This window comes from Amblyomma mixtum, chromosome 4 (assembly GCF_055824585.1).
Source record: "Amblyomma mixtum isolate Tamu chromosome 4, ASM5582458v1, whole genome shotgun sequence".
Taxonomy (NCBI): Eukaryota; Metazoa; Arthropoda; class Arachnida; order Ixodida; family Ixodidae; genus Amblyomma; species Amblyomma mixtum.
In genome coordinates, this window is record NC_143015.1 from 104,983,619 (window position 1) to 104,996,793 (window position 13,175).

The 13,175-nt window shown below is 45.2% G+C and overlaps 1 protein-coding gene across 33 annotated transcripts in view; it reads right to left on the reverse strand.

The window, feature by feature from the left end:
* The window catches only part of LOC149347687 (uncharacterized), a 99,276-nt gene that overhangs the window by 35,720 nt on the left and 50,381 nt on the right, over nt 1–13,175 (reverse strand). For 10 of the 33 annotated variants that reach the window (XM_089587312.1, XM_089587321.1, XM_089587316.1 and 7 more), the window contains exons 4-8: nt 10,621–10,664; nt 9,157–9,248; nt 5,228–5,347; nt 2,895–2,945; nt 1,388–1,513 (exon numbers count right to left, since the gene is read on the reverse strand). In XM_089587312.1, the coding sequence (XP_089443438.1) occupies nt 1,395–1,513; nt 2,895–2,945; nt 5,228–5,347; nt 9,157–9,248; nt 10,621–10,664 (426 nt within the window). In that variant the 3' untranslated portion in view covers nt 1,388–1,394. The other 23 variants (XM_089587295.1, XM_089587308.1, XM_089587296.1 and 20 more) reach the window with 10 other exon arrangements.

A 13,175-nucleotide genomic window follows, 5' to 3' on the forward strand; every position in this document is an offset into this window, starting at 1 on the left:
TCGAATATCGATGAAGGCGAAATTCTGCAGGGCCGTGTACTGTGCGATGTCAGTGCACATTAAGAACCCCAAGTGTTCGAAATTTCCTGAGGCATTCGCTACAGCATCCCTCATAACCTTAGTCACTTTAGGATGTAAAACCAGCATAAACCATAAATTATTCTTGCAAATTTTTGGAAGTCTTCCCTGAAACTCCTGGTATATATGCATGGACACTTGCAACTGCAGTGTTTAAATTAAACGTCACCTGCAGCCTTCTAAACACAAAATGCTTTTATGGATACTCACCCCTTAAGTTCGGGACATACAAATAAGTCAAGACAAGATCTCATTTTCAGGCGACTTGAAAAAGGACGAAACCCAGATGTGCAGACATGCAAATTTGAACACAGCTTTAAATGTATGTTTTATCTGAAGAGTTTCATAAAAGTTTAAAGTGCTTAGAATATAAAAAAATCTCCCAGAAAGAGAGTCTACCACATAATGAACTGAAGCAAGTTTACTCACCTACTGACCTCATCAAGAGTGAAACCATAAAAAGCCGTTACGTCCTTGAAATGGGCAGCTTTTGAAATTGTGAAGTTGTAGCATACTCAACGATACACAGAGGCCAGTTGCCCAAAAATGCGATTTCTTTGTGATTGTGATCTTAAAAAGACATTATTTATCAAGTCGTCATCTGTGCTCAAAATTTGGCGCCATTAGGCGATGAGAGATCAGCTACGAAAATTAAGACACGTGCGCAGAATAGATGCAAGAAGTATTTCGCTCAATGATGCGGGAAGATGCGCATCCGGGCGATGGCTCTAATCGCTATATCTGTTCGTTACATCTAGCCTACGCTCCCACGTAGGCGCCGTCCACAGACCCACTGAATTTCAAATGGGAGCTGCGGGGAAGAAAGAAGGTTTTCCAACACCTCCGACATAAGACCACGAAACTAGGAAAATAAGTTATCACACAGATTTAGAGCAAATAATGCGTGGGTAAACGTGATCCGGCTTTCACTGAGAAATGAGTGACTCCCCTCCACTTTTCCTCTCGACATGAAAGCTTCATTTCATTTCCCCAAAGAATAATTCAGACGTACTCTAGATTTGCTCTGCATGGAGATATTATATATATAAGTATCTTGAGCTGAGGTTGTCCACGTGAATTCGCACCTACTACTAACCACAAAACGTCATCATGCTAATTTAGCGTGTCCAGTTATAGCCTTTATTAGTAGAGAGTCGGTCGGTGAGTGGCAGCTCAATACACCACTTTAGCAGCGGTCCAGGAGCACTGAATTTGTCCTCCCTTACCGTTGAGACAAGCGGATTCAGTACGTGCTGATGCGATGTGCCATAACTTGACATGCACAAAGAACTTATTATTTTATACTTACCGCTTTTTCAGCCTTTCGCGCTCGAGGAGCTCTCTGTAATAACGTTGTCTTTCTTGTTTCGTCGTCCCGACCAGACTTCGAATGGCATCACGGAAGGTACATAACCAGGGCAGCCAGGGGTGATGTCTGCATAGAAACTATAAAATTGTTTTTTGCAGCGCCAAAAAGCGAAACCTTAAGCACATTTAATTAAAAGGTGTCATTCTGACTTTAAGCGGCGATTTTTTGCGCCCCAAATGAAGTGCTTATCTGCGAAGTGTTGGAAATTCAAATTTTATTTTGATTAATTTATGGAGTTCCGACGTCATTCTGGCTGCCTTTTTTTTTTCGCGGCAGTGAATATTTCTGAAGTGTGCTCTATACTCTCCCAAGTCCACTCTCCCTGCATTTCCTAACTTTTTCGTTTTAAAATTTACTTGGAGGAGAAGTCAAGCTACAACAGAGGTTAGGCACCTGCAATGAATTGTACCTCATTATTTTCCCCACTCTGGGTCAGATGCTTTCAACACCGAGTGATCCTGGTCACTCTGCAACCTTTCGAAAATCCACCCCCTCTCATCCCGCATTCTTATCCAACCCTTATTCCTTTCACTACTCGTACTGCAACTGGCGCCTGGAGCAACCTTGCACTTCCCTCTGCTAAATAACAAGCACAGGATATCTGCCGGATCTGAGCTACTAACATCTGCCAACGACGTGCCCAGAACTACTGCATGTTTTAAGAATGCTCGAATCAATTACAGTTTATTGTATCCGGGAGCACCCTTTCATTCATGAGAGGGCATTTCTCATAATATTTTCATTGCTTTTTCTGGCCGGCGTCACATTCAGTTGCCCCATGATTTGTGCGTACGCTTAGATACTTGTATATCTCACGTCTAAATACCTTCCAATTCCGATATTCTGATATATAATCACTGGCTTGGTTTGGTTTAGTTTATTGGGGTTTAACGTCCCAAAGCGACTGAGGCTATGAGAGACGCCGTAGTGAAGGGCTCCGGAAATTTCGACCACCTGGGGTTCTTTAACGTGCACTGACATCGCACAGCACACGGGCCTCTAGAATTTCGCCTTCATCGAAATTCAGCCGCCGCGGCCGGGATCGAACCCGCGTCTGTCGGGTCACCAGCCAAGCGCCGTAATCACTGAGCCACTGCTCCAGGTGGTCGAAATTATTACGTGGATCTCCAGGTGGTCGAAATTATTCCGGAGATCTCCACTACAGCACCTCTTTCTCTCTTTCTTCTTTCACTTCTGCCTTCCTTTGTTCCCTTATGGCGCGGTTCCGGTATCCACCGAGTTACGTGAGATAGATACTGCACCATTACGGTTCCTCAAAAACCAACTTACATAATGAATTTATGCAATATGCGCTGGAGATCTGCAAATAACGATGCTAACGTATTTAGAAGATGCTATTTCTCACTCCGCAGCTCGATACATGTTCCAGAATCGATCGTCGCGTTGCTCTCCAAAGTCCAAGAAAAATAAGACATCGCACACTTACCATTTTCCCAGTTCTCGCAATCTTCGCTCTCTCTGGCTTGCCTCTCTCCTTCTGCGGAAAGATGAAATTCGTGTCTCGTGATGAACAACAACTACTCCAGATGACTTGGTTTTAGAAACTGATAAATGATGTACCTTATGATTACATTTGGTTTGGCCGCGGCTTGGAAACCGCGTGAGATAAGCTAAATGGTTGGTAAATATCAGTCAGAAAGAGATGGAGAGCAAACTGAGCACAAACTGTTTCTGCGTATGACGTAAGATGGGATCTCGAGTGCTGCAGTAGACTTGGGTTTTTTTCGATGCCCAGGTGTGCGCATTGCAGAGCTCTCCTCTGGCTGTAATTTGTTCATAGGCGCGGACCCACGCGGTAACCTGGCCTACTTGGCCCAGCTCTTGAGCTGCACAAGCCCGGGTCAAGCCTGGAAACGACGCTAAAACCAAAACCAAGTGCGCTTTTCGGTAACGCCAGAGGGTTCTTGTCTCTATCATGTACTTGAATGAGCCCAGCGTCGCAAATCAAGCAATGGGTTTTTATTATTTATTTCTTGTGTGCATAGTATCAGGCATGGTAATGCTTTTGACGTCCAGGGAGATATGCAAACTGGCAATATTTTATGTTTTAATTTGAGCCAGAAATTATTGTTTCGTGCCAATGGTGGTAATTAAGTTCGCGGTCCTGTGCGTTGTTTGCCGCGTCTGGGTTCGCGATAAAGGAATGTAGAGTTTTTTTTTCTGCCCTCCGCACAACTGCAGAGAAGCAACTGAGAGAGAACTGCAACTGAGTCACACTGGCTACCCAGCGGGATAAGGGGAGCTGGATAGCGGAGGATTCCTAGAATAACGGAAAGGTTAAACCCCTTCCTGGAACATGTAAGTAAGGTCGCATCCCACTGTGCACGTTCTTGAGCAAAGACGGATCCACGTCACGTGGCTTTTGTCCCATGTCTACGGCAACGCGCGTTGACACTTGAGGCGCGGTCAACAGGACATTGCCACGCTATCTGCAGGCATGAAAGACAGTTTGTAAGCGAGGGTACTGAGCAGATGGGCCTTGAGGTGACTTTCCTTGAACCTGGGTTTACCAGAGGCAGAAACAACCTGCACCGTGGGAAATCGAGAATGTTTGCAAAGCTCGTGGGAGGGAGAGAGAAAACTTTGAAATCTTGATGGTGGAAAATGTACATATTTGTACAGTGTTCATGGAGGTGAGTTGTCTTCTTTCCAAAACCATTGATAGGCTCTGTTGTTCTTTCCCAATTGGTGATTGGTGGTGTTTCCCTTTCCCCAGTAATTTATTGGGTGGAGGCTTGTAGAGTTACCTGATTGGTTGCTGTCTCCACCGAGGGCGGGGTCATAGGGTTTCAAACCAGCCATTTCGGCTGGACCGAGGACTGGTTTCTTCATTTAAAACAACTAGTCAGTCAAATGTAAATAAGTTTTCTCCTTGCTTGTATCTTCCTTTGTTTTATTGATTGTTAATAAAAAACCTCTCCATAAATGTCCTCTAGCCACGTGATTGAGCAATATCGAATTCGCAAGACGTCAAGCACCCTTCAATAATAGTCAAACGCAATTTCCCTCCACAAGACTGAGAGGGAAACTCAACTGTGATGAAATATTGAAGCGATTTTCGGCAATGGATATGAGGTGGCAACCAAATTGGCCGCACCCTTTCTGATTAGTCGGACGTATAGTTCCAACTTAATTTTTATGTACTCGGGAAAGGGATATAAAATAGAATGTCTCTGAGCATTATCACCGTTTCACTCGAGAAAGAAACCACAAAAGAAAAGGAGTAGACGCGACTGATAGTCAAAACGAACTGCCAGCTCCAGCTATGAACTACATGTACCTGCCAAGCTGGTTATTTTGGGTTATTTTTAGAAGAGGTTATTTTAGAAGGTTTGGTTTGGTTTATGGGGTTTAACGTCCCAAAGCGACTAAGGCTATGAGAGACGCCGTAGTTGAGGGCTCCGGAAATTTCGACCATCTGGGGTTCTTTAACGTGCACTGACATCGAAGTTTTTAGAATAAGACTCGTTTCTTCACATACAAAATATGCGCTCTTAGTTCTGCTGTGTGCATCCGAGGTTAACTGGTCATCAAGGCACATCGAAAGCCACTTTCCAACCGCATACTTTTGATGAAACATTGTTGCTTTGAATCTTCCTATAACGGGCAACGCTGCTATCGAAAATAGCCGCCTTGTTAGGCACTCGTTTGAATGATGGAGACAAACCTCATGGTGTAGGTATGGTAGCTTCACGTTTCACCCCCTGTGTTGCAGCGGGGCAGTTCAGTTGCAGTCAGAAAGTCGCCCCATGCACTTACCGACTCGCCGGCAACCCGAGGAAACGGGACAGCTCCTGAAGTCAGAACGTACGAGCCGGCTGCTGAATCCCTGATCCCGGGATTCTAGCCCCAGTCCACATCCAAAACGCCGAGTGCCACCTGCGAAGAACGCCTCATATTGATGCTAATGTCGTACAAAGGATGCAGAGATTAGCGACGGTGCTTCTCGCCTATAGGTGACGTCAATTGCACCATAACCTAGAAAGTCTACGAACAATGTCCGCCACGGTAGCTTGCTGGTTATGGTGCTTGGCTGCTGACATGGAAGACGCGGTTGTTCGATCCCGGACGAGGGACTTGCGTTTTGATGGAGGCGAAAGGCTAGAGGCCCGAGTGGTGTGCGAGTCGCTTAGGTAGGTTTCAGACGTTGAGTCGCTTCGGGACGTAAAGTCTCACTAAACGAAACAAATCTAAAAACAATTTTTGGAAAACGTGATTGCGGTGTGGCCAATGTAAAGGAGAGTAAAACAGAGTAAGTACCCAGTTTCTAGTAGGGGTGTGCGACTATCTGATATTTTCAAATTTAGAATTCCATACGCTCCTTTTCGTTTAGCTGAACTAAGAAAATAGTTCATGCTCAATGTTGTTCGAAACGAATCTAATACGACTCCAAGTGTTTGAATATTTTTCGAGTGACTTTTCTTTGACGCCTGCTTCAAAAACAGGCCCCACATCGACATCGTATACTACGCTGCTGCGAATAATCTTGGTTTTGTGTGCTGCTACGCGGACCATTATTGCAGCGCTCACAACGCAGAAACATGCGGCCTCCGAGACACGGGAGATGCGGCAGGGTGCAGCCAGGTTGAGTAAACTCTTGATTAATGCCAGATATCACAAGCCTATGGTCATAACTCTTCTCAACCCTCTCACCAAATGAGATTTGGCTCTATTGGCAATTTTTTGGGGCGCATAAAACAACCACCACACAGCCAACATACTCGTTAGGTGCTGCGCACCTCAGATTGTCAAATCTATCGTCCATCTCTCTACAGTTAGAGTGCAAGCGCTAGCTGTTCGTTGTCTGGCATCGATATTCATTTTTTGCGAATGTTCGTATAATTATAGCGAACAACCTAGTAGACGATCGATTTGGATTTCATTCACTGCACTCTTCTATATTCGATTCGGTTTATAGACTAACTGTCCTATTCAATTCTTCTTCCAAAATGCTACTCGCTTACCATTCCCGACTTTCAGGGCAGCCTCACATTTTCTAGAACACGGGTGTCCAACGGTGTCTTGATTTTAGGGTAGAGCTTTCGTAATCACGCATGCGCTAAGCTGCCAGACGTTAAGTATTTCCTTCTAATTGATTCGCCGCATTCCAGTGCGATAAAACGGGCTGTAGTTTAATTTTTCGTTCCAATATTCACTTCTTCACTGTTCCGCTTCAGCAGAGGAATTTGAAAATTCCTCTGCTTTGCCTTCCGTTGCTCAATAACTACGAAAAGACAAAAACACTGCTTTATTCAGAAATTATCGAAAACATCACCGCCCTACTGAAAGGTTCTATATGACGAGTTCCATAATTCCATACGTCTCCATAAAAAATCTTATCGAGGCAGTATGGAGCATATGCAGCAGGTATAGACTATACGGAGGCTCGTATGTAATCTTACGTTCTTTTTATGAAGGCAGATACACTCTCATTTAGTCATCACGTGCAATGTTATGAACACCATACAGACAAGATAAGGATCTCCATATGATTTCCTAATCTTATGGACCCCATAATCCCACTATAAAACTCCGTGAAAAGATAGCTTAAGGAAAATTTTCCTTTTGCCTTTTGATAAAAAGATGTATTCTTTGCTAAACAAAAGCCAATCCACATGAGGCATTTTTACATTCTTAGGCTGAAAAAAAAGGAGACAGTGGTTCACCAAGAATAGAGAGACTCCTCGTCAACAAAAACATGGTTATGGTATGGATGGTTTGGTTTACGCGTTTTTAACGTCCAAAAGCGCCTCAGGCTATGAGGGACGCCGTAGTGGAGGGCTCCGGAAGCTTCGACCACCTGGGACTCTCTAACGTTGATATCCATTGCACAGTACACGGGCCTCACATTTCGCCTCCATTAAAATTCGATGGAGGCGAAATTCTAGGGGCTCATGCGCTGAGCGATGTCAGGAGCCAAAAACGACATGAACTAAAGATATCCATCCTGATTTCTAAAGAATTGCACTTCTGTTCAACATCCACAGCAAATAAACTGGGGAATGAGCAACTTTTTCGCGCTTCCTCTGCATACGTAAATGCAGAGCATCGTTCCAGAATTGTGTAGTGGCAAAATGTTCAGACACGGATTTCTCATTTACTTTATGCTATGGTCTCAGAAAATACACGTGTTTAGAGGTAATCAGCACTTTCCGCGCTCGCAGAAACTGAAAACAGCAAAACACAAAAGCGAAGAAAGCAAGATCTCGTAAAGCAAGCATTAAGAGCCAGCTTTACTGGAAACACCTTTTATAAGCTAAAAAAAGGTCGATAAATGTTATGCGCCTTCTGTAGGAAACTGCGCAGACCCAATGATGGTTTTTTGTGCAGATCCCTTAGTTTAGCTTATATAGTCATACACATCGGACAGGTGGTCGCAGAATTCTTTCTGGTTTTGTTTTTGTTGCGTAAGAAACACTATGCTAGTCGCCGAGCCATTTCTCGGAGCTGAAAAAAGGCCATACTGCGCATGCGCGAGGAGCAGTGAAGTCACACGGCGCGCAGCTAGCGTGCCGCCACCGTCCCTGCACGGGTGAGTCAGAAGTGCCACCGCCGCACTAGCCAGTTGCACATGCGCAGTAGCGCCGCATAGCTAGCATGCCAGGGCCGCCGCCGCTGCCGCGCGCTCTCCAGCCAATTTTTTCATCAAGGTTCGCGAAAAAAGCTTCATATGAAGTTGAGGTTTTTCCTTGGAATAAATTAAATCTTTTGGGGCCGATTAATAAACGGCCTTGACAATCGACTTTTCTCATGCAAAAGAATTCGTCTTTCAGGAATGACTGGAGGGCGCACGCTGCTCTCTCTGTTAGCATTTTCATTTTAGTACAGAAGTTAAAAGCACCCACGACAAGATAATTCTGGGCGATAGCAACACTGTTAAGAGACAAGTCTAGTTTTCACTGAATTTATTTGGAACAGGCGCTGTCATTCATGGACGCCTAAAGGGAGCCCGCTGCGAGTTTCGAAATTTGTGCGGAACATACTCATGAAAAAATTTATAATTTGCACTTTTCCCCATTTAAAATTTTTATTTATTGTGTGGGTTGGGCGCTAGTTTGTATATGATGTTGCCCACGGGCCGCTCTTTACTGCAGCCCTTCCACACACTTTATGATTATGCATCAAAAATTACCCCGGATTTAATAACATCTGATTAGGAGAAAACTTGCTTTCTTAGGGTATAACGTCCCATAGCGACTCAGGTTATGAGGGACGCCGTAGGGGAGGGCTCCGGAAATTTCGACCACCAGGGGTTCTTTAACGTGCGCTGACATCGCACAGTCCATGGACCTCTAGAATTTTGCCGCCATATTCGTGTTTAGAGTGTAGAGTGATGCGTCTCAAAAAATCTGGACAGTTTCGGTTTGGTTGGTTTGGTTTGTTGGGGTTTAACGTCCCGAAGGAACTCAGGCTATGAGAGACGCCGTAGTGAAAGGCTCCGGAAATTTCGACCACCTGGGGTTCTTTAACGTGCACAGACATGGCACAGCACACGGGCCTCTAGAATTTCGCCTTCATCGAAATTCAGCCGCCGCAGCCGGGATCGAACCCGTGTATTTCGCGTCAGCAGCCGAGCGCCGTAACCACTGAGGCACCGCAGCGGGGGGACACTTTCCTCACTGCACTTAACTACCCTGGAAGCGTGGTTCACAGGGTGAGAGGATAGGGCAACTGGCTCTCCGTCTCACCTCCAACTGTTCCCTCTGGCATCCGTGGTGGTCTGGCTCTCGGAAGGGCACGTGCACCCACGTGACGAGTGCACAGCGGTGGCCGGAAGCATCTGCGTTTCGAGAACGAAGGCTGAATGAGTGTGACCTGCCAGCACAAAGCCTACTCCACACTGAGAAGATAACCCGCATCCGAAAAAACGCAACAGTGTTTCAATACCACGAATCTGTCGAATATTGCATATACAGGTCGTTTCGACTAACATGAACCAAGGGTTTAAACAAAGTGGCTCACCGGAGCTGGACGAAACCTACATATTACTTGACATTGTGTGGTGCGCCTCAGTCTTTTTTCAATTGTTTAAATTTTCGATTATTCCCTTTAATGTCACGTGCGTTTCATTAAATTGTAGATTGCTTTATTGGAGTTTAACGTCCCGAAGGAACTCAGGCTATGAGGGACGCCGTAGTGAACGGCTCCGGAAATTTCGACCACCTGTGGTTCTTTAACGTGCACTGACATCGCACATTACATGGGCCTCTAGAATTTCGCCTCCATCGAAATTCGGACGCCGCGGCCGGGATCCAACCCGCGTCTTTCGGGTCAGCAGCCGAGCACCGTAACCACTGAGCCACCGCGGCGGGGCCCTTAATGAACGGGGGCCGTTCATTCGCGCGTGCGAATGAACGGCCGCCACTAAGTTTCGATGGGCTGCAAAATGATAAAAAAATAGAGGCTACCTTGAAATGCGTGACTTCACTGCTTTCCCTTCATTTTCTGCTTTGCGTATGCGAATGTTCAATAGGAGCTTCATTTGAATTGGTTGATGATGGCCTGCTGATCACTTACCGCACATCACGGCGGTTTTTTATGATCAGGAAGAATGTGAAGACGCACTCTCAGGACAATGCTGACAGCGGCGTCGGCCACTAACTGGAACAGCGCAAGCACAGAAGCTTCGTTCACTCAGGACCCGCTGGGCAGCGCTACAATGTGTGTTTTTCATATGTTTAATTGCTTGAAAAATAGAATATCCAAAAATATCTTGTTAGAAAAAACTCTATCGCTTGTTTCGTAATCCCCTCTACAATTTAACAAAACGCAACTGACCCTTAAGTGAGAATTAAATTTTTGCATAACCAATATAAAGTAATGAACAGCAGAATTTAAGAAAGACTCTCAGGAGTGCCACACTGCAGGAAACAATGTGTACTTGGTTTTAACTAGATCTGGTGCGCCATTTTTTTTAAATCCTTAGTTCAAGATACGTAAAACACCCCGTATAGCGTAGTACTCATTACAAGTGCAAAAAATAGATAATACGCTGACAGTGAACATGCTACCAATGAGCGGATCATTAGGCCAGAACGACACCCTTTCGAGACCAAAGAAAGTGCTGGTAACCTTTTTGAAAAAGGCATTATATACACTGTGGTATCTGGAAGTGGATTGTGGTGAACGATTTTGGACTCTCATCCACTTACCCCTTCTGGAGCGTAATGAGGCTGACGGAGACAATGGCAGCTTCCTGCAGTGGACAATGGCATGGAGATTAGCGGTCACCGAGATGACAAAGGAAAGTGAATACTTAGGTTCTAGATATGAAAATGCATCTCGTCTTGTTTTCTATGTTTTTCAGTTTTGAGTGACGCCCTTTATGAAAGTATATGCTGATATTATGTAAAGAAAATGTTATTCAGGTAAAAGAACTAAACATGTGACGCTACGTGTGGGGCTTCAATATTTTGATGTATAGCACTCGGAGGGCCATTGAGGGGAAAAGTGGTGTCTGCGTGGAGCCTCCACCTGCTAACTCTGGCAAGCACTGTTTAGAGGGATTTCTCTCTTGTGGGGATGCCCTTTACTTATCCCCTGTTGTTAGCTTCCCCGCAATGCACCCACAGTTCGTTCCCTGATGCTCGCTTCCTCGCAATGCACCCTCCTTAGCCGTGTAAGTTATTTTAAATAACAAGGGAGGGCGCCAGTGTCGCAGCGACACGAGCGACACGGATGGCGTGTTTGCTGCGCGCAGGGGAGACGGCCCTCATCGGCTCGGGAAGTTGGGCACGCGCTGACGTTCACGCTCAACTCTCCGCTCTTCGCCGGCATGCGGCCTCGTGGTGGGAACGTTAAAGAACTCCATGGGGGCGATATTTTCGAATCCCTTTACTACGACGTCCCCCATAGCCAAAGGCGCTTTGGCACGTCCAACCCCCCTAAAGCCAACTTTAATGCGATACCACTCGGAATGTCAAGGCAGAACCTTTCGGGCAGTGGCATCTGCCTGATGCCTCCGACTGCCAATCTTGCCAGGAAGTGTTTAAAGGGATTTCCTTCTCTGCACCTACTAGGTTCCGACCTTCCCCTTTCCCCCCTCCCACTCAGCATTAGCATACGGGGGGAGGAGGTAGACGGCACAGTAAGCTGATCTTTGTGTCTTTGACAGAACAACTGTCTCTATAGCGTCTGTCAAAAAGAAAGCGATGCAGTTATGCTCCAAGTCGAACCTTAGTGTTTTTCAAAATAATATAGAAAACATTTACACTGATACCCTCAATATATTCTTCGCCGCAAAAACTCATAAGGTAGATTGTCCCTTTCGTGTAATTATATCCGAAAAGGGATCATGGCAAAAAACGCTATCGAACTTTCTCAAGAACCAATTGATGATGCTAGAAGTAGAAGACCCGTATCAGACAAAAAGTTCCCTTGACGTAGTTAAATTTCTGAAAACTCGGAGTGGTGGGTTAGTGGCCTTTTCTATTGACGTAAAAGATTTATATTATTTTATCCCCCAAAACAAGTTACTTTTGTACGTAGAACAATGCATAGACAATCACGGCTCCGTAGCTTGCCAAAATGCCTCAGAGGTGTCTGTGGAAGGGTTCCTTGAACTATTAACGATGTACCTCTCCTCGACGTTTTGATTTTGGGATGGGTACGCTTACCTTCAAAAAACAGGAGTTCGCATAGGCTCTTGCCTCGCTCAAATTCTAAGCGACATCTTTTTGGCATCAGTGCACAAAGAGTTAGCTCAGATTCTTGGACGTTTTTCTGCGGTCAAAATTTTTCGATATGTATATGACTATTTCGTTCTGTCAAGTGTAAACGGACAGAATTTTCTGGCCACTGTACAACAGATCTTAAAATGCTTTAGCACGGCCTTATCTCCCTTAACCATCCCGCATGAGGTGCCAGAAGACCGGTCTATTCAATTTCTGGGCAAAAAACTCCACCTACCGGGCACGTCACACCTGCTGGTCCTATCAACCATGGTGCAAAAAACCGGTCCTTCCGTTCCATTCGGCTCATTCTAAGATAGTAAAGCGGGCCATTGCTAACTTATACCTCTCCAACGCGCTCAAAAAGTCCTGTACACATTGTACAGAGTCTAGTTTTCTTAATCAGTGCCACAGGCTAAGGGAAGCAAGTTATCCTCCTCATCTTTTGGTTTCTGTCGCTCAGAAGTTGCTGAAGCATACAATTTCTCAGTTTGGATAGGCTGAACCTAGCGAGCCTATTCCAAACAATGAAAACAGAAACAAACAAGTGACGGTTATTCCATACTGCCACACCCTTTCCCACAACCTCAAGAGGATAACGAGCCGTGCAAAAGTATAGTTGGTGTTCTCCGCTCCCCACAATTTGTCAAACCTGTCTAATCGCGTTAACCCTCGTCCTAAAAAAAACCCACAAAATGGAAAAAGAACCATAACAACCAGTATGCAAATGCGAAAAAAATGCAATCTATTCTATTCCGCTGAAAAGCGGCCGGAAGTACATAGGCAAGATAAGCAGATGCCTCAACGATAGGCTGCCAGAACACAACAATAATGTCAGGAGTGGTGTCAAGGGGCATCTTGCTGGCCACATCAACGCTAAAAAAAAGAAGGAAAAAAAATAAGTGTCCTGGCTGTGATCCGGATTTCAAAAGCTCTCTTGTCATTGATTGCCACAAAGATCAGCTTACTAGGGAAATTATAGAGGCGTTCAATATACATTCGCAAAACGATGATACGTGCGTGAGTGCTGCCTCAGT